At 45.5% G+C, this 19601-nt stretch overlaps 1 protein-coding gene and 1 pseudogene across 2 annotated transcripts; one reads left to right on the forward strand and one right to left on the reverse strand.

Moving 5' to 3' along the window:
• The first annotated feature begins 1567 nt into the window (after window positions 1-1567).
• Window positions 1568-4474, forward strand: LOC125515118 (Tetratricopeptide repeat (TPR)-like superfamily protein). 2 transcript variants are annotated; one of them, XM_048680545.2, is made up of 2 exons: window positions 1568-2047; window positions 2536-4470. In XM_048680545.2, the coding sequence occupies exons 1-2, from the start codon at window positions 1751-1753 to the stop codon at window positions 3790-3792; spliced, it is 1554 nt and encodes a 517-aa protein (XP_048536502.2). In that variant the 5' UTR covers window positions 1568-1750; the 3' UTR covers window positions 3793-4470. The 2 variants fall into 2 exon arrangements, with proteins under 2 accessions (XP_048536502.2, XP_087385005.1); XM_087528879.1 differs by having other exon boundaries at window positions 1722-2047; window positions 2594-4474.
• Window positions 4475-14014: 9540 nt separating this feature from the next.
• Window positions 14015-14153, reverse strand: LOC147966397 (small nucleolar RNA Z247; annotated as a pseudogene).
• Window positions 14154-19601: the final 5448 nt, after the last annotated feature.

Genomic DNA, 19601 nt, shown 5'->3' on the forward strand with positions numbered 1-19601 from the left:
ATTAAAAATTTTGTGCACCATGTCTCTAGTGAACAATATAGTCTTCTTTTTATGGCTGACAAAAAGGCACATGTCAAATTCGAGGACGAAGAACATTGCTATGCAATTCCAAATAAAGAACATTGCAACAGAGACAAACACAAAATGAAATGTGCCAGAGGGTGATTTGAAGGTACCTGAACAAAGAATGCTTAGTGTCAATTCTCATAACTACCTAGTCAATCAGCTCGAGAGGTACAGAAAATGGTCTGATCTTCAACAACGAACCAAAACTTGACTTCTCTAGCACTGCCTTCTTGTTAGCATTCAGCTCCTTGTCTGCAACCTCACGGCTAGCTGAAAAGCGCGTTGAAAACGACCCATCGGAAGATTCATCATCATCCATTTTTGGATCACTGCAAAAAAAAAGAACAAAAAGGAAATGTTCAGAACACCCATTAACAACACTAAAAGCTATAGAGAAGGAATGCATGAAAATCTGAAACTTGTGAAAAAAATCTGAAATATACTTGGTCATTGCATGAAAATGCTGGTTGGTCATTCATTTTAGGAGGCCACATAAAAAAATTGCAATGTAGCATCTTCACTAACTTCTGAAAGGGAAAACCTATATAGCTATCACTAACAGATATCAAATAAAAACAAACACAAACAACTACTTCTGCAATTTCCATGCAATATGGGTAAAATCCTAGGGTAACATGTACTGCAATGCAACACAACTGCCTCCTGAACAAACACAACAACAGACAAAACTACACTAAAATCTACAACTCACAAGTACTACAAATGCAAAAAACCGCCTAATCATATCTCTACATCATCAGGCCTGCTACACACATAAAAACAGCAGCAACCGTCTACATAAATCCACATGCAGTCAACGACATTGCAGCAGTAGTCGTGAGCACCACCGAAACCTGTCAAAAAAGCAGCAGCACACACACACACATATACCATCACTGATGACCTTCAGCAAGGTGCAGTGCAAAGACGTGGAAGATTGCAACAAGCTTGAAACAAATGCAGTTGCGAGCACGAGATCCCGGAGAGAGTGTATGGGCTCTGGCAAAACTCCTGCTCCAGATCCAGAACAAAGACCACTGCGCCTCTCCCAAAAAATAGATGTCTACCGGCGAGCCCGCCCCTAAAACTCCGGCAAGCCAGCAATCCGCCTTCCCTAAAATAGATCGTCTGGGACGTTGAACCTACAAGATTTCTACTACGAATTTCTACTGCGGCCATTTCCGGATTATTTTGGAGAAGGATCGGAGGTACCTGTCCTGCAGATTGTCGACATCCATGTCTTCAGCCGCCTCCTCGCGGACCTCCTCGCGCGCCTCCCCTCGTCGACCTCGCGTCAGCTTCGCCGCTCCGGGAGCTGGACGCCGCGACGACCGTCGCATCGGAGATTTGGAGCGAGCTTGGGGGAGAGGAACGAACAGAAAAGGGAGAAATGTTGCAATGTGCGTAGGGGTGAGGGAAGGGGATGCGGGTGAGACAACCCGACCCGATAGACGCGTCCTTGTCAGCTTGCGTCGTGCACTACACCGGGTCCGTCGGATCTCTCGCGATCGAACGGTGCGCGAGGAGATTTACGCGAGCGAGAAATCAGTCGTTGGAAGGAAGCGTTTTCCAAACGTGTTTCATGCTCGACGAATTGACTTTTCTCATGTAAAACCGCCGTCTAAATGGATTCAGGTTACGGACACACCCAAAGGCAGTCCACGACAGGTACCGAGCCGGCCCCATGGCCATGGCCGCCGCTGTCGCGCGCCGCCTCCTCCGCCTGCTCTCCTCGCGCTCGAACCCTAAACCCGCCTCCCTCTCCTCCTGCTCCTCTTCCTCCTCCTTCGACACTCCGGCCACCGCCGGCGAGCGCGAGGGCGACCCCCTCTCGTGGCGCCTCCTCCGCCTCCGGTCGCCGGGCGCGGCGGCCGCGGCCATCGACGGATGGGCCCAGGAGCGCGGCCGCGTCTGGCGGCCGGACCTCCAGCGTGCCGTCTCCCAGCTCCGCCGCGCACGCCGCTACGGCCACGCTCTCGAGGTCAGCGGCTTCAACCAGTAGTCCCCTCTCTGAACTCTAGTTTTAAACTTCAGGCTCTTCATCGACTGAAAATCCAGCTATTTGCCTTGTACAGTGACACTAACTCATATGCCATTTTTGAACTGAAAAATCTGATAACATGGAGATGAACCCAATTAGGCCATTCCTCGGTCGTCGCTTTACATCTTATTAGGAATAATTGCACCTTCGTTCCCCTGTTTTTATTGACTGACAGCAAGTATTGAGAGGTTAATTGCGAAGGAAGAACTGATTAACCGCAACTCTGTAAAAATTTCAGACCCTTTAAAATCTCTGCTTGCAGAGGAAGAACTGGTCAATTCAAACTCTTCATATTGTTTGATCGAAACTCTCGAGACGGGAATCTGGCACTTCTGCCGATTGGCAATTCGTGATTGTTTTAGTCCCATGTAGGCTAGAGTTGAAAATTACAACTGGCACAGCCTAAAAAAACTTCTGTTGTCCTGCAGATTTTATCATGGATGGACTCACGCAAAGAAATTAAACTATTACCATTGGATCATGCAGCTAGACTGGACTTGATTGCGAAAGTGCACGGTACTTCTCAAGCTGAGGAATATTACAACAAATTACCAAACTCTGCTTCAAGGGAAGCTGCCTCATTCCCTCTCCTCCATTGCTATGTTGCTGACAGAAATGTTCAGAAAGCAGAGTCCTTTATGGCTAGCCTGCAGAGTATTGGGCTGCCCGTCGATCCTCACTCGTTCAATGAAATGATGAAACTCTATGTTGCAACATGTCAGTATGAGAAGGTGTTCAGTGTAATCGATCTGATGAAACGCAACAACATTCCCAGGAATGCTCTCTCATATAACCTTTGGATGAACGCATGCTCTGTCTCTGATGTTTCGTCTGTACAATCAGTCTTCAAGGAGATGGTTAATGATGGCACAATTGAGGTTGGTTGGAGCACATACTGTACATTGGCCAACATCTTCAAGAAGCATGGACTGAATAGTAAAGCCCTGGCTTGCCTTAGGACGGCCGAAACAACATTATCAACAACACAGCGCTTAGGATATTCTTTTGTAATGACATGTTACGCTGCTCTGGGTGACAGCGATGGGGTTATGAGACTGTGGGAGGCTAGTAAATGTGTCCCAGGTAGAATCCCCGCTGCTAACTACATGACTGCTATTTTATGTTTGATAAAAGTTGGCGACATTGACCGGGCTGAGTGGATATTTGGAAGCTGGGAAGCGGTGTGCAGGAAGCATGATGTGCGGGTTTCAAATGTTCTTCTAGGTGCTTATGTGAGGAACGGGTGGATTGAAAAGGCTGAGAAGCTTCATCTGCACATGCTCGAGAAAGGTGCACGGCCAAACTACAAGACGTGGGAGATATTGATGGAGGGATTTGTTCAGAGTAGGCAGATGGACAAGGCTGTCAATGCCATGAAGAAAGCTTTATCTCTAATGAAGAGCTGCCATTGGAGACCTCCACTCAAACTGGTTGAGGCCATCGCAGCATTCTTCGAGGAGCAAGGAAACACGGATGATGCAAGCAGATATATTAAGCTTCTTCAAAAGTTTAACCTGACAAGCTTGCCCCTGTACAAGTCCGTGCTTCAAGCATATATTAAAGCTGATACCGTGGTGCCAACAAACATTTCCGAGATGATAGCAAGAGATGACATCGTTATGGATGAAGAAATGGACCACTTGATCATACGTGCTAGCAAGATAGATATCAGAGGCGATGTGTAACTATGAAATGTAACAGCCTGTGATCCAGACACATGCTATATAGCATTTTGCTGATGTCGCAAAATAGAACTGCAGATTAGACTGAGAACAACACATGACAAAACAACATTTCATTGCTTAGCAGGCAAGCAAAGTGAATTCTTGTCTGTCATCTGAAGTGATGATTTCTCACAGAGATGACAATTATATGCTTTTATTGTGGAGGATCTCCGTTGTATGTACTTGAGACGAGCCTGAGAAATTTGGAGGGCTTCATACTTTTGTGAGAACCGGATAATGGGTTCTTATAGCTTTATTGGGATGATTAGTCATGAGCAAAGTGAATTCTTATTTCTTAACAGAGATGACGATTATATGCTTTTATTGTGTAGGATCTCTGTTGCCTGTACAAAGACGATCCTGAGAAATTTGGAGGCCTTCATACTTCTGTAAGAACCGGATTAGGTGGTTCTTATAGCTTTATAGAGATGATTAGTGATGTACTTGTGTGTGTATTTTCCTTTTTCAAAGATTTGTTGTCTCTGAATACTGTAGTTATTCATCTTCAATATCATCCCTGGAGTTTTGTCAAACTAGGCAACATTGGTTGTACTTGGTTCGTGTTTTCTCTTTGTAATAATAAAGTGCATTGGCTAGGCGTGTCACATTAAATTCTTGATCTTGGTACAGAGTTCCGAAAGGCAATACCATTCTTCCTACTAAGAAAATTCATTATTTGTTTATAAAGAATGGTTAAAGCTCTCGCACCCGCTAACCTACTAAGGACCAAGCTCATGGCATTCTTAGCCACACTTCTTACTGGAGTAGAAGTTTAAGATGAGAAGTACTAGGCCAGCTATTGACCTACCGGAGGACCAATGGCTTCATGTCACTCCCTACCATCACCATCCAAGTTCTTTTATAAGGAGCGGTGCTTCTTTAAGCTAAAGATGAATATCTTTTTACCATATTACTTCTCCTTTTTGAAAAAACCATATTACTTCTCTGCCTTGGAATTACACAGTTCCAATTTTGTACATAAGTTATTTGTGTCTCTACACACATAGGGGTTGGAAATTAATAGCAATGGGCATAGGAGGCACCAGGAACTACCGATGGATCACAACATTCATTTCCTACCGACATGCCTGTCTGTCAGAATCATTCGACATGCCGCCATCTCCTGCCATCTTGAGAAAGCAACCGTTCTCCAAGCTTGGCTGGGATGGATGGCTAGAGAAAGCAGGCGTCACAGTCGCTAGATGGATCCGGAAGAACGAGATAAGGTGGCTCGTATAGTTTTATAGGGATGAGTAGTGTTGTAATTCTATGCGATACATTTTTTTTCAGGACTTGCTGTCTCTGAGTACTGTAGTTATTCATCTTCAATGTCATCCATGGAGTTTAGTGAAACTAGGCAACATTGGTTGTACTTGGCTTGCCTTTTTTCTTTGTAATAATGAATTGCATTGGCTAGGGTGTGTGTCACCTTTAAATCTTGATTTCGGCACAGAGTTCCGAATGTCAATAGATACTACCGTTCTTCCTAGTAAGGAAATTCATTGTTTGTTTAAAGAATTGTTAAAGCTCTGGCACCCGCTAACCTACCAAGGACCAAGCTCATGGGTTTCTTAGCCCCAATTCTTTTCAGCTATCTACCTACATGAGTAGAAGTTTAAGATGAGAAGTACTAGGCCAGCTATTGACTGACCGAAGGACCAATGCCTTCATGTCACTCCCTACCATCACCACCCAAGTTCTTTTATAAGGAGCAATGCTTCTCTAAGCGAAAGATGATATCTTATTTACCATTTTACATCTCTGCCTTGGAATTACACAATTCCAATCTTGTGCATTAGCAATTTGTGTCTATACACACATAGGGATATGAAATTGATAGGTATGGCCATAGGATGCACCGGGAACTACCGATGGACTACAGGATCACAACTCTTATCAAAGAAATCTCGCGGAAGAACTATGACCACTATCTTGACACCCTTGACACAAGTACATGGTTGATCGTTGTTGTGGCGGCAAGCTCTCTGCACCCTCCATTTCGGCGGCAAGATCTCTGCACCCTCTAGTCTGAAGAATTCGTCATCTTCAGTTAATTCAAATCATGTACCGTTTTGGCAGCAAGCTCTCTGCACCCTCCATTCGTCATCTGCCTTTGATCCGACGCTGACTACATCACATACCGCTTTAGGCATTCGAGAATGACTATTGACCGTGGTCCTCAATCGAACGGACGTCAAGCTCTTGTGTGTTACTATTAACTTACTAACTTTCTGAAACTCCGCTACTCTGTTTCATTACCTGCTCCCTACCTTTTCTCTTTTACCATGGACCTGTAAGGCTATAAAGCGAACATTGTAGAAACTTGTTGGTCATTCTCTATGTACTGGGTTAAACCTTTTTTTTTGTGGGAATACTAAGTTAAACCTTAGTCGTCAGTGTTTTTGGTCGGCCCTGGCGTATTTGAAATCACACTAAGTTCTAGCTTTTCCTCCAAATTTTTGACGTTTTGTTCAGTTGAGTAGATTTTTTCCGTTTTCTTAATCAAATGGCCTATAATATCATAATTTAATTTCAATTTTGAAGTTGCTTAACAAGAGCTTGTCAGCTCGGTTGTTCCTTATAGCACGTACGAAGCAGGCTACCTAAGCAAGTTTATTGATCTCAGGAGACTTGCACGTACGAAGAGAACAAAGCTAGCCGGATTGATCCGCCGCGTGACGAGCACACACAAGACGCCTCAATTTGATGGCAACAAGACCGACATAGGATGCACTGAAGCTAGGCAAATCCATCGTGCCTCTGTTCGGCTAGTACAGTAGTACATGCGTGTTGAAAGAAGCTACATCACTGGCGCATCAGTTGAAACCGCCGCGTGTGGATCCTGCTCTATTGCTGAAAGCAGGATGTTGATATCATGGTGCGCGGGGTATTCCTGGAAGTCGCCTCTTTGCTGCTTTGATGTCCCTGAGAAGCAGAGCGTTCTATCTGATTGTGATTTTTTGGTTCTGTTGACTTTGTTCTTTTGTGCATTTTCTTGTGAAAGTGTTATGGTGTTATTTGGTGATTGTGGTGCTATCAGATTTTTGTCCCGTGATAGATGTTCCGAGGTCGAGCATTTATAGCGGGTTTCCTGGTAGTGCTCCAACTCGCTCTCTCTTTCCTAGTTTCCATCTTTAGTATGTCGATTAGTAGTGTTGGAGATGGTTGTAATAAGGATGAAAACTCGGTTATCTTTCTATTAAGTGATTAATGGAAAAGGGGATGCTTGGTTGAAAAAAAAGTACAGTAGGCCAGATGTGCGGGTTGCAGGAAGAGGATAAGTTGGAGATGGTTGTCATAAGGATGAAAGCATTCTAGCACGGTTGGAAACTCTATTGAGAACCCTATGGTTGGATTTTTGGAAGCTGGGAAGCGGAGTGCAGGAAGCATGATGTGCGGGTTTCAAATGTTCTTCTAGGTGCTTATGTGAGGAATAGATGGATTGAAAAGGCTGAGAAGCTTCATCTCCACATGCTACAGAAAGGCGCATGCCCAAACTACAAGATGTGAGAGATATTGATGGAGGGATTTGTTCAGAGTAGGTAGATGGACAAAGCTGTCAATGCCATGAAGAAAGCTTTATCTTAATGAAGAGTTGCCATTGGAGACCTCCAGTTAAACTAGCTGAGGCCATCACAATGTTCTTCGAGGAGCAAGGAAGTGCGGGCGATGCAAGCAGATACATTAAGCTTCTTCAAAAGTTTAACCTAATAAGTTTGCCCCTGTACAAGTCCGTTCTTCGACCATATATTTAAAGCAGATATCATGCTGCCAACACACGTTTCCGAGATGATGGCAAGAGATGACATGGTTATAGATGAAGAAATGGACCACTTGATCATACGTGCTAGCAAGGTAGATATAACAGGCAATGTGTAACTATGAAATGTAACAACCTGTGACCCAGTCACATGGTATATAGCATTTCAGCTTACGTGGAAAAATAGAACTGAAGATTAGACCGAGATCATCACATGACAAAACAACACTTCATTACTTAGCAGGCAAGGTTAATTTTTGGCTTTGCTTTGTGAAGTAATTGTTTCTTAACCGAGGATGATTATATGCTTTTATTGTGGAGGATCATTGTTGTATATATGTAGACAATCCTGAGAAGCTTGGAATGCTTCATACTTCTGTAAGAACAGGATAAGGTGGTTCTTATAGCTTTATAGGGATGAGTAATCTTGTAATTATGTGTGATATTTTTTTTTTCAAGACTTGTTTTCTCCGAGTACTGTAGTTACTCATCTTCAATATCATCCATGGAGTTTAGTGAAACCAGGCAACATTGGTTGTACTTGGCTTGCCTTTTCTCTTTGCAATAATGAACTGCATATGATAGGTGTTTCACCTTAAAATCTTGATCTCAGTACAGAGTTTCGAATGGCAATATATGCCACAATTCTTCCTAGTAAGGAAATACATTGTTTGTTTAAAGTACTGTTAAAGCTCTCGCACCCGCTAACCTACCAAGGACCAAGCTCATGGGTTTTCTTACCCCAATTCCTTTCAGCTATCTACCTACAGGAGTAGAAGTTTAAGGTGAGAAGTACTAGGACAGCTATTGACCTATCGGAGGACCAATGGCTTCATGTCACTCCCTACCATCACCATCCAAGTTCTTTTATAAGGAGGGGTGCTTCTTTAAGCTAAAGATGAATATCTTTTTTACCATATTACTTATCTTACTTGGAATTACACAATTCCAATTTTGTACATAAGTTATTTGTGTCTCTACACACATAGGGACATGGAATTGATAGGTATGGGCATAGGAGGCACCGGGAACTACCGATGAATTGCTGGATCAGAACTTTCATTTCCATCTGACGCGCCCGTCTATCAGGGCTATCCAACTCGCCACCATCTCCTGGCATTTTGAGGAAGCAACAATTCCCCAAGCTTGGCTGGGATGGATGGCTAGAGAAAGCAGGCGTCACCATCGCTCGATAGAGCCGGAAGAGCAACAGTGCAGCAATGAGCGCGAGCTCTGAAACTTACACAGAGAAGAGAGATGGCTTGACTCACATGTCAACCATGTACTGCTTGCTTTTAGCCCAACTTGCAGGATAGCCGAATTACTCTGCATCCACCCATGATTTACGGTGCCAGATGATAAGATGGCGAGCCTAACAGTGACTACCGATTTTTGGTCTGAAACTGCCAGGCACATGACACTTCCCGGCCGATATGCAGACGACGCTGCAATCCAGCAGAGTACAAGTGCTCACTAATTGCATCTGATGGTGGTCGTAGCACGTCAGCCGTGAATCGGCCGCATTTTTATCGTTGGCATAGCAGCGCTCTTTTTGGTCTACTATAGTTAGTTGAATCAGCATTTTTGGATCACTGCTACATGTACGATATTTTCGGACCGATTTCCATACGACATGAAATTGTTGCCATGTGTCCCATTCATTCAGTGGGCCACAACTGTCGATCATGAGTGTTATACGATTTTCCGGCGCCAACCATTGTATGCACAGTAATTCGGCTACATAAATGTCGCCCTTAGCATTCACACCATACATATTATAACCTCACAAGCTTTAGATGTTGAAACCCTAGCTCGTTGCTGCAGATGGTTGGCCTTATTGCTAGCAGGATTGAAATGCACGAAATGTCCCCAAACTATTTTGGAGGTGTCACGTAAGCCTTTAGTTTCTAAAAATCGGCATCTAGATCCAAGTGCAGTAAGCGTGACATTTCAAAGCAGCAAATTCGCAAAAAAAAAGTTTCAAAGCAGAAGAATGTGTCAAAGGAAGTAACATGCAAACTCTCCCGCTTTTATTCATTTTGTTGACAAAAAAATGAATCCAATGCACATCTCTTGAATTTGAATACAGTTTGAAACATTGAAGCACTACAGCACTACTACGGAGTAGATGTCTAGATACTAATGAACCCACATGGTTTTTCTATTGGCGTCGCCTGGACGGCCTTGAGGAGCGTTCATTTCCAGTCGGTTACTAGTATCATGCATCCCGGATGGGTCCGCGTCTTTGTAAATATTGTGGAAGCGTTAAACCCTTTTCTCGGGCCGTAATTGTATTTATATTGGGGATGTCGTGGCTTACAAGTCTGACGATCAGGAGATTGATCGTGAAGTTATAGGAGAAGGTCGGTACATGAGGAGATAGACAGAAGTAGAGATAGAAGAGGATTACAAGTTTAAACACTAGTCCTATCTCAATACAACTATTCCAACACTCCCCCTCAATCTGAACCTAAGGAACACCAAGGTTGAGATTGTACTTGAATTCATTGAGCCTTCTCATGGTAAGAGGTTTTGTAAAGCCATCAGCTAGTTGGTCACCAGTAGGAATGAATCTTATGTCCAGTAGCTTTCGAGCTACTCTTTCTCTGACAAAATGGAAATCAACCTCAATATGCTTTGTACGTGCATGGAAAACAGGATTAGGTGAAAGATAAGTTGCTCCAATATTATCACACCACAATCTTGCAGCTTGTGGAGCTTTAACTCCAAGCTCATACAGTAATGTCTGAATCCACATCACTTCAGCAGTAGCATTTGCTAGAGCCTTATACTCAGCCTCAGTGCTTGACCTTGAGACTGTAGCCTGTTTTCTTGCACTCCTTGATACAAGATTTGATCCCAGAAAGACAGCAAATCCACCTGTAGATCTTCTATCATCAGGAAATCCTGCCCAATCTGCGTCAGAATAAGCAGATACAAGCAAGGAGGGAGACTTGACAATTTTTAGTCCAAGATCTCCTGGAAAACTGAGATACCTCACAATTCTTTTAACTGCAGTCCAGTGAACAGTAGTTGGTGCATGCAGATACTGACATACTTTGTTAACAGAATAGGAAATATCAGGACGTGTAAGAGTCAAGTATTGTAATGCACCTACAACACTTCTATAGTTTGTTGCATTCTCAGGCCCAAGAGTTTCTCCACTATCAATAGTAAGTTTTTCCGAAGTTCAGATTGGTGTGCTTACCGGCTTGCAGTTTTCCAATCCTACTCTCCTGAGAATATCTTTGGTATATTTTTCCTGAGACAGAAGTATGCCATCTTTCATCTGTTTGACCTCTATACCAAGAAAATAATGAAGATCACCCAGATCCTTAAGAGCAAATTCCATCTTTAAATCCTTAAGCAGACAAGCAGTAGCACTTGGACTTGAGCTAGCAACAAATATATCAACAACATATACTAAGACAAAGATAATAATATTGCCTTTGTTGTAGAAGAATAACGAAGTATCAGCTTTAGATGGTATAAACCCAAGTTGTTGTAATTGAGTGCTCAACCTTGAGTACCAGACTCTTGGGGCCTGTTTCAACCCATACAAAGCTTTATCCAATTTGCAAATATAGTGAGGTGTGCTCCTGTTTTCATAACCCGGTGGTTGCCGCATAAAAACCTCTTCTTCTAGAAAACCATGAAGAAACGCGTTCTGAACATCTAGCTGCCTTAAACTCCAGCCTCTGGAAACAGCAATGGACAATACAAGTCGAATAGTAGCTGCTTTAACAACAGGGCTAAAGGTATCTTCATAATCAATACCAAACCTTTGTTTAAACCCTTTTGCAACTAATCTAGCCTTGTATCTGTCTATACTTCCATCAGACTTTCTTTTAATCTTATACACCCACTTGCAATCAATGACATTTTTGCCTTTTCCTGGTGGTACCAAATGCCAAGTTTTATTTTTCATGAGTGCCTCATATTCATTATCCATAGCTTCTTTCCAATCTTTACTAGCAAGTGCATCATGTAGATGAGTTGGCTCACCCATACTAGTAAGAAAGGCACGTTTAATCTTATCATACCTGATAGTTCCATCTTTGTATTCTTTTTCTTTAACAATACCAGATTTTGATCTTGTGTGGCGACGTGGAAATTCCAATGCAGAAACTGGTACACAAGTTTGAGTAGAGTTTTCTACCTCAGAAGATCCCACCGGATCCCGTGCATTGTGCAGCTCCTGATCCTGCTCTTGATCCGAGGCAATCGAGGAGTCAGAAATCCTCCTAGCGATCGGTGCGCTAGTAGGAGAGCGCCGCGTGGCATCCACAGCGGCCAGCCGCTCGGTTGGGTCGGACGCGCCTCCTGCGCCAGACCCCACCCCTGTCGCCTGGTCGGCTGCTGGCCCGTTCCACGCACGGGTGGCGCTAGGTGATTTGCGGTGGCCCACGCTGGGTGGGCTGGCGGGGCCCGTGTTGCTGGGGCTATCGGCCATTGCGTCCGACGCATGCAGCGCGCTGCTGAGATCCGTCTGGGATCGCGCGTCTCCTCTGGATCCCACGCCATTGCTGCCAGCCAGATCCGCCTGGGATCCAGCGCCCAGTTTGTCTTCATTTGCTTGCATAAAATGACAATCTGAATCTGCACACTTAGCATTAGAATTAAAATCTTCTTTGGGACTAGTCATATGATCAGCACTATTTAACTCTCCTCCGTGATCTGGACTAGACATATAGTCAGGAAGAAGTGCAATTTCTGCATGAAGTAAAGCTCCGGCATTGGGATGAAGTGTGGCAAAAGGAAAGATTGTTTCATCAAATACAACATCACGAGAAATATATATTCGTCCGGTAGAAATTTCAAGACACTTGTATCCTTTATGGAGATTACTATAGCCAAGAAAAACACATTGAGTGGAACGAAACTCAAGTTTATGGCGATTGTAAGGACGAAGATTGGGATAGCAAGCACACCCAAAGATTTTGAGAGAATTATAGTCTGGCTTTTGTTGGAACAATTTTTTCAAAGAAGTGATGTTACCAATAACTTTGCTAGGAAGACGATTAATGAGATAAGTGGCTGCGATAAAGACTTCATCCCAATATTTTAATGGCATTGATGCATGAGCAAGGAGGGATAAACCAACTTCGACAATATGACGGTGTTTACACTCAGCAGAGCCGTTCTGTTGATGAGCATGAGGACAAGATACATGATGAGCAATGCCAATATCACGAAAGAAAGAGTTGAGCTTTTCATACTCTCCTCCGCAGTCACTCTGGACTGTGATGATTTTTCTATCAAATTGACGTTCAAAAAGCTTCTGAAATTCTTGGAATACGGAGAAAACTTCAGATTTGAACTTAAGCAAATATATCCAAGTAAATTTGCTAAAATCATCAATAAAACTAACATAATATTTTTTTCTTCCAAAAGAATCTCTTACATGACCCCATACATCACTAAAAATAAGTTCCAAAGGAGCATGAGACACATTGTTTGACCTAGGATAAGGGAGTTGGTGACTTTTGGCACATTGACAAGCATCACAAACGGACTCAACATGTTGACTAGATGACAATGGAAGATTGCCTTTATTCACTACTTGCTTGACTATGATCGAAGAAGGATGTCCTAATCTTTGATGCCATCTTGCCAATGAGGGCTTGACGACGGAGTAGACTTGACGATGACGCTTTCGACTAAATGCTCCGGATGTGATGGGGTACAAGCCTCCAATGCATCTACCGTGATAGAGGAGCTCCCTCGTTGCCCGATCCTTAATAAAAAAATATGTAGGATGAGTTTCAAAGAAGACATTGTTATCGGCGGTCAAACGAGACATAGATGCAAGGTTTTTATCGGCTTGTGGAACATGAAGGACATCTTTAAGAACTAGATCACGTTTAAGAGTAGGGGAATTAATAGATGCTTGACCAATATGACGTATGTCCATACCTCCTCCGCTAGCGGTGTGGATCTGGGAGTTGCCGAAGTATCTTTCCCTTATGGAGAGCTTCTCTAGCTTGTTGGTGACATGGTCAGTAGCTCCCGAGTCAGCGTACCAAACAGAGCCATCTCCACCACCTTGCTCCCTCATTGCAGCCGCAACGAGACGTGCATCAGGGACAAAGTCCTCGTCGTAACGATGCCAGCAATCCATGACTTCATGGCCTGCCTTCTTGCATAGCTGGCATCTAGGACGGTTGGAGGAGGAAGATCCAGAGGAGGTGTTGTTGTTGTTGGAGTAGCCACCTCCTCCAGAGCGCATGGGGGCGTTGTTGTTGGTGGTGAAGCCGCCCCCACCAGAGCACGTGTTCTGGCTGTTGTCGCGTCCGCGACCGCCTCCTCCGCTGCTGCGGCCGCGCCCTTGGTGATCGTGCCCACGTCCTGCTCCACGTCCTCGTGAGGCAGCGTTGGCAGAAGATTGGCAGATGTTCGTCCCATGGAGCAGGTTGAGACGCGCATCAAAACTCAGCAGTTGGGTGAAGAGTTCTTGCACAGTCACGGGCTCAACCCGCGCTGCGAGGGCCGACACGACCGGGTTGTAGTCGAGGTCGAGGCCGGCCAGAACGTGGGAGACGATCTCAGCATTGCCTAGTGCCGCTCCCGTGCATGCAATCTCATCTGACAGCATCTTAATCTTGGCAAGATATTCAGTCATGGTTAGGTTACCGTTTTTCAGATTTGTGAGCTCTATCCGAGTGTTGATGGCTTGAGCTTGGGTTTGGGCAGCAAACGTAGCTTGGATCGCCGCCCACACCTCCGCTGGAGTCTCCAAGGTAACGACCTGTGCAAGAATCTCGCGAGACAAGGAACCCATCAAGAAACTTTGAACATGCTGCTATTGTGCGTACCAGAGATGCCTGGCGAAGTTTGCAATCTGTTCCTCCTTCCCATCTTTGGTGATGGTGAGAGTTTCCGGCGGCGCCTGGCTCGTTGGATCGAGGTGGTGCGCCATCTGGGCGCCCTTGATTTGTGGCAGCACGATGGCTTTCCACATGAGGAAATTGTTCCTCGTAAGCTTCTCCTGCGGTGGTGCTCCAAGGGACATGGCCTGAGAACTACTGGATGAAGGGGCGAAGGTGGATGTGGAGGCGAGGGAGGTGGTGAGCGCACTCAAGGTGCTGGATTGGGTGGAGGCCGAAGTCATAGCGAGGTTTGGCGAAGTTTTGGGGAACGCTAGATGCGATCTCTTCTCGATCTAGGAAGAAGATGCTCTGATTACCATGTAAATATTGTGGAAGTGTTAAACCTTTTTCTCGGGCCGCAATTGTATTTATATTGAGAATGCCGTGGCTTACAAGTCTGACGATCAGGAGATTGATACAGAAGAAGGTCGGTATATGAGGAGATAGACAGAAGTAGAGATAGAAGAGGATTACAAGTTTAAACACTAGGCCTATCTCAATACAACTATTCCAACAGTCTCTGCGAGGTCCGACTCCGCGCGGTGCCCCGTAGCTCGACGAGGTACACGCTGCCGATGCCGCCGTGGCCCAGCTGCTTCAGGAGCCTGAGTTGTGGCCCAGGCTGAGCCGGGACTCGCGCCCGTCGGCCGCTCGGGTCGTCAGGGGCGACTTTGCTACTGCACGTCTCGGCTCCGCCATGCCAGCCCGGAGTCCCCAGGCCACGCGCGCGGCGCGTCGTGAGCCGGCCCACAACGGCGCAGTAGCTCTGAAACGCCGGAACGTCGCGTCGTCGGTTTCCATGAGCGCCGGCCACTCTCTTGCCCCAGCGGCCAGCGCGTGCGTTGGCGAGACCCCCACATTCGTGCTGCACTGGTCCTCGAAGCCGGTTCGACGGGGCGCGTCTTCTGCGCGTCCGGCGCCGACAACAAGCTGCTCCTGGCGCGTGCTTGCTGTCCAATGAGACGGTGCGCGACGCGTGCCACGGCGACGGACGGCTGTGGTACACGCGAACTCAGTTCACCTAAAGCGAAGGCCGGTACGGCGCGTGTCCCTAGTGTTGACTACAAGCATCTCCGACGACGTGCCGTCGGCGGCTGCCGTGGCTCTCGTCGTGCACGAAGCAGAGTACCTCCCCGCAGCCAGGTCTTCGTGTCGTTCCGGATGCTGAGCTGGCATGGCCTGGAGCTCAGCGCCGGCGTCGCCAGGGAAATCATGGAACAGCGGTGGCGCGTCGACAAGGACAAGCAACTCGGGGGCCACCTGTGGTGGCACTGCGAGGAGATAGCACTCAACGGTGGCGGTGGCCTGACATTGCACGCCAAGTGCTCGATTAAATGTCTACTGCAACGAGAGTGGGGATATAATGAAGAAGATGACGAGGTGGATGTCAATTTAGCCAGCTCTGGTCAAAACCATGTTGAGTCGGCATGGAAACTGCTTTAACTAGGTCAAGGGGTGAAACTTGTCCTATTTGGAGAGCTCAAGGTGTAAGCTATTTGATTTTGATGGACGAAAATGTACCATGCGACTAGTTTTGAGGGACAAAAATAGTCTTTTATCTTTGATTGAACGCAGACAACGATAAGAGCAAATTCATCTTGTTTGCAAGAATCATAAATCGCTCGCAGTCGCTAACCTACCAAGGACCAAGTTCATAACCACTGCCTACTACGCAAGTCTTTATAAGGAGAAAGACTTCCCTGAGCAAAGGTTTTTACTTGTGTCATTGGAATTATGCCATCCCACTTTGTGCATGATTTTTTTTTGTTTGTCTCTACACGCTAGGGATATTTTTTTATATGTATAGGCATAGAAGACACCAGGAAATACTGATGGATCACGGAAGTCACGACATGTACTATACAAGTTTGTTGACCATCGTTGTATTCTCGTCACGCTGGCTCATACACCACGCTTTCATGCCATCTTGAAGAAGCGGCGTGGTGATATTTACTCTTTTGGGCGTATGAAACTAATGATACTAGTTTCTTTATCCAGGCGTAAAATTTTGGGCCTCCGCCGCCGCCCGCCCATCCTCGCCCTCCTCCGCTGCCGCTCCATGGCCGGGCCTCTGCTGCCTCCCGCCTCCCTTCATGCCACAGTCTACCACCACGTCTTTATAAGGAGCAAGGCCTACCTTAGCAAAGCATGAATAAATTATTTCCCATTTTACTTGTCTACCGGTATCTTGAAATTGTGCAGTCCCATGCCCTGCATTATTCGTTGTGTCTGCGCGAACTAGGGATATGAATTTGATAGGTATAGGCGTAGAAGGCATCAGGAATTACCCATTGATCACTAGAATCACAACATGCACTCTATGGCTGTGTTGACTTTCAACCTCTCTTGGTTTGACTGGGCCGTTACGGCACGCTTACGCGCCATCACAAGGAGGCATCACCGTGATATTTGCTTGTTTTCGCGGGATGGAGTGGCCGGTCAGTGGCTGGGATGGAATAGGGATGGTGCCAGAGTTGTCCGTAGTGACGGTTGGAAACAAGGGCGAGAGTGATCAAAGATTTTTCTTTAAAATTTCTGGCTAACAAAACTTGTCAAGCTTCAGCGAAATATACTTCCTCCGTTCCAAAAACAACTGACTCAACTTTATACTACTAACTTTCTATTAGTTAAGTCACTTATTTTAAGATGAAAGGAGTACTTTATTAGGCCCCATTAAACTTCTGTTGGACTAGGTCTGTTTAATAGTCAAAGCAAATACTCTATGGGAAAATATTACTAGCACATGCATGCACTAGCTCCATGCATGCACACCACACTCTGCCGCTTGATCCGCACGCTCCGGCCGCACGCACGACGCGGCTGCCTCCAACAGATTGCAACGGCCCTGTGCATGCAGCCACACGGAAGGCTGTGCAATATTGTATCGTGGAGAAAATCTGGAAAGGAAATAAAAAGAAGAAGAAGAAGGCAGGACATGTGTCTGTTTGTTCGTATATTTTAATGTGATCGATCCATGGACGAAGTCCAACACCTACTGATGGATCACTGGAACCACAACATACAGTCGGTGACTGTGTTGACTGCTATCCCTTGTTCTCTAGCTGGACCACTAGCCATGCTACCGTGCGTCTTGAGCATGCAGCATAGAGATATTTGCATGTTTGGCTGGGAGGAAATGGGGGTCGGAGACCTGGGTGGAATTGGGATGGTGGCAGATTTGCTATTCGTAGTTCTTGTAGGAATTTCATAGGAAAAATTCTTATAGAGCCCTTTGGTTTATAGGAATGGATTCCTATTCTTATGTAGGATAGGGTCCAATTCTTTACATTTTAAAGGAAAAAAATATTAGTCTAGACTTAGTGGAAAAATTCCTATGCATCAAATAACATCTCTTTCTTTATAGAAATTGAGATACATGTCATCTCACTTCCTATGAAGTTCATATTCCTACAATATTCCTATCCTATAAACCAAAGAAGACCTAAGGTTGGCAAAATAAGGCAATATAGGTCTATGATGGCAGATGATGCTGCTATGTGGTCCTCCGGCTCCAACCATGGACGGCGCGATGGGAATTGAGATAAAGGAAGATGTTGCAGGTCTCGCTCATCATGTTCTTGTGCTGCCAGGAAAAGTCGACGCCCTTGAAGATCCTGCTGGTGACAACAGAAGTTTTTTGCTTATCGTCTTCTATCTGAGTACTCTAGGTTCATGTTGGGAGTCTTTTTCTTTTGAAAACTGTTGGTGCTGTGGCCTGGGCCTGATGATGGCGTATGTAATATGTGTGGTACCTGTTTAGGTGCTCGCAGTGCAGATTTGGGTGACATTCAGGTTTTCGCCCCATGACCTGTCGTTCCTGATGACGGGCGCAGATAGTGGGTTTCTTGTTATTGCTCTAAACTCGCTTTTCCTCTTTCCCTAGTGCTGATAGTTTCAGTTCCTGAGAAAATGTATTTTCATTATGAAAGTAATGAAAAGAGGAAAATCCGGTTCGAAAAAAAGGTCTATGGTGTTGGCTGGGGAGCCTTTATATTTGCCAGCTTTCTTTACCGGTTTATCCGCATAGCGATTTCAAAAAAAATAAGACTAACCCAAAGGCTAAGCTTCGTTGGCTTTTCTTTATAGGAGAAACTCCGTGAGCACCGCGCGTCCGTGCCAGGACTCAAACTCGGGTGGACTGGCAGCAACCTCAGTTGCCCAGCCAACGGGTCGACGCCCCGTCCTCTCGGCATAGCGATTTCATCATACCAATGTTAGTCCGTTTTATAACTTTACAAACATGCACAGTTGAAAAAGTGATGGCCTTGTTGCTGCAAGCCAATGTTGCTGGTATCTTGGCAACAGAGACGAATACGCAATGAGTCATGTTGATCCATTGACACAATACATCCTCTTTCAGTAAAAAAAATAAAAGCATGCAGAACACGACAAGATGACTAGAATGCGAGGAGTACACATGCCCGCCTCATGAATGGCATGTTAGACAAGTATTGTGCCACGCATACTTGCAAAACAGGGAAAATTATATCTTGCAAAATTCTGACTACCCAAACTTGTCAAGCTTCAGTGATATGTACTTTATAAGGCCCAATTTACCGAGTTTGGTTCAACTAGCTCTCTTAATCAACCGACAAAGTAAAGATCATTCGGTAAGAAAATTAACTATGCTTGCATGAAGACACGATTAGTTTTCCTCCCCAAGAAGCAACTCCTAGCCACTAGGGTCCCCCTCCTCCCGTCTGCGCCGCAGCCGGTCCGCCCTGCCTCTAATGGCGTTTGGGCCATGGGGTGCGGAGGATGCCGGCACCCCGCCAGCAGAAGGGACCTCGCTCTCGTTCTAGTTTGGCTCGTCGTCTCGGTTGGGGTGGTACGGCGGCAACGATGTTCCCTAATAGGAATTGTGTCTCTCATGTCTGATCCCTAGCCGATGGTGTGTCTAGTGTCGTCAGAGGGCGTGTGGATATGTGTCTCCTCTTCGATCTCTCGTGATTTGGTTGGTGCTGGCCTTGAATGGATCTATTTGGACCCATTCTTCGATCGTGTGTCTACGAGTTTGATCCTTTTGGTCTACTCTTCTATTCAGTGGCGACGGTTGTTGTACGTTCTGGTACGCTAGTCCTATGGAGGCTTAGCACAACGACTTCATGACTGTCTACTATAAAGGTTTGCCCGCCTCCATC

This window comes from Triticum urartu, chromosome 6A, assembly GCF_056163025.1.
Source record: "Triticum urartu cultivar PI428250 chromosome 6A, HENAU_Tu73, whole genome shotgun sequence".
NCBI lineage: Eukaryota > Viridiplantae > Streptophyta > Magnoliopsida > Poales > Poaceae > Triticum > Triticum urartu.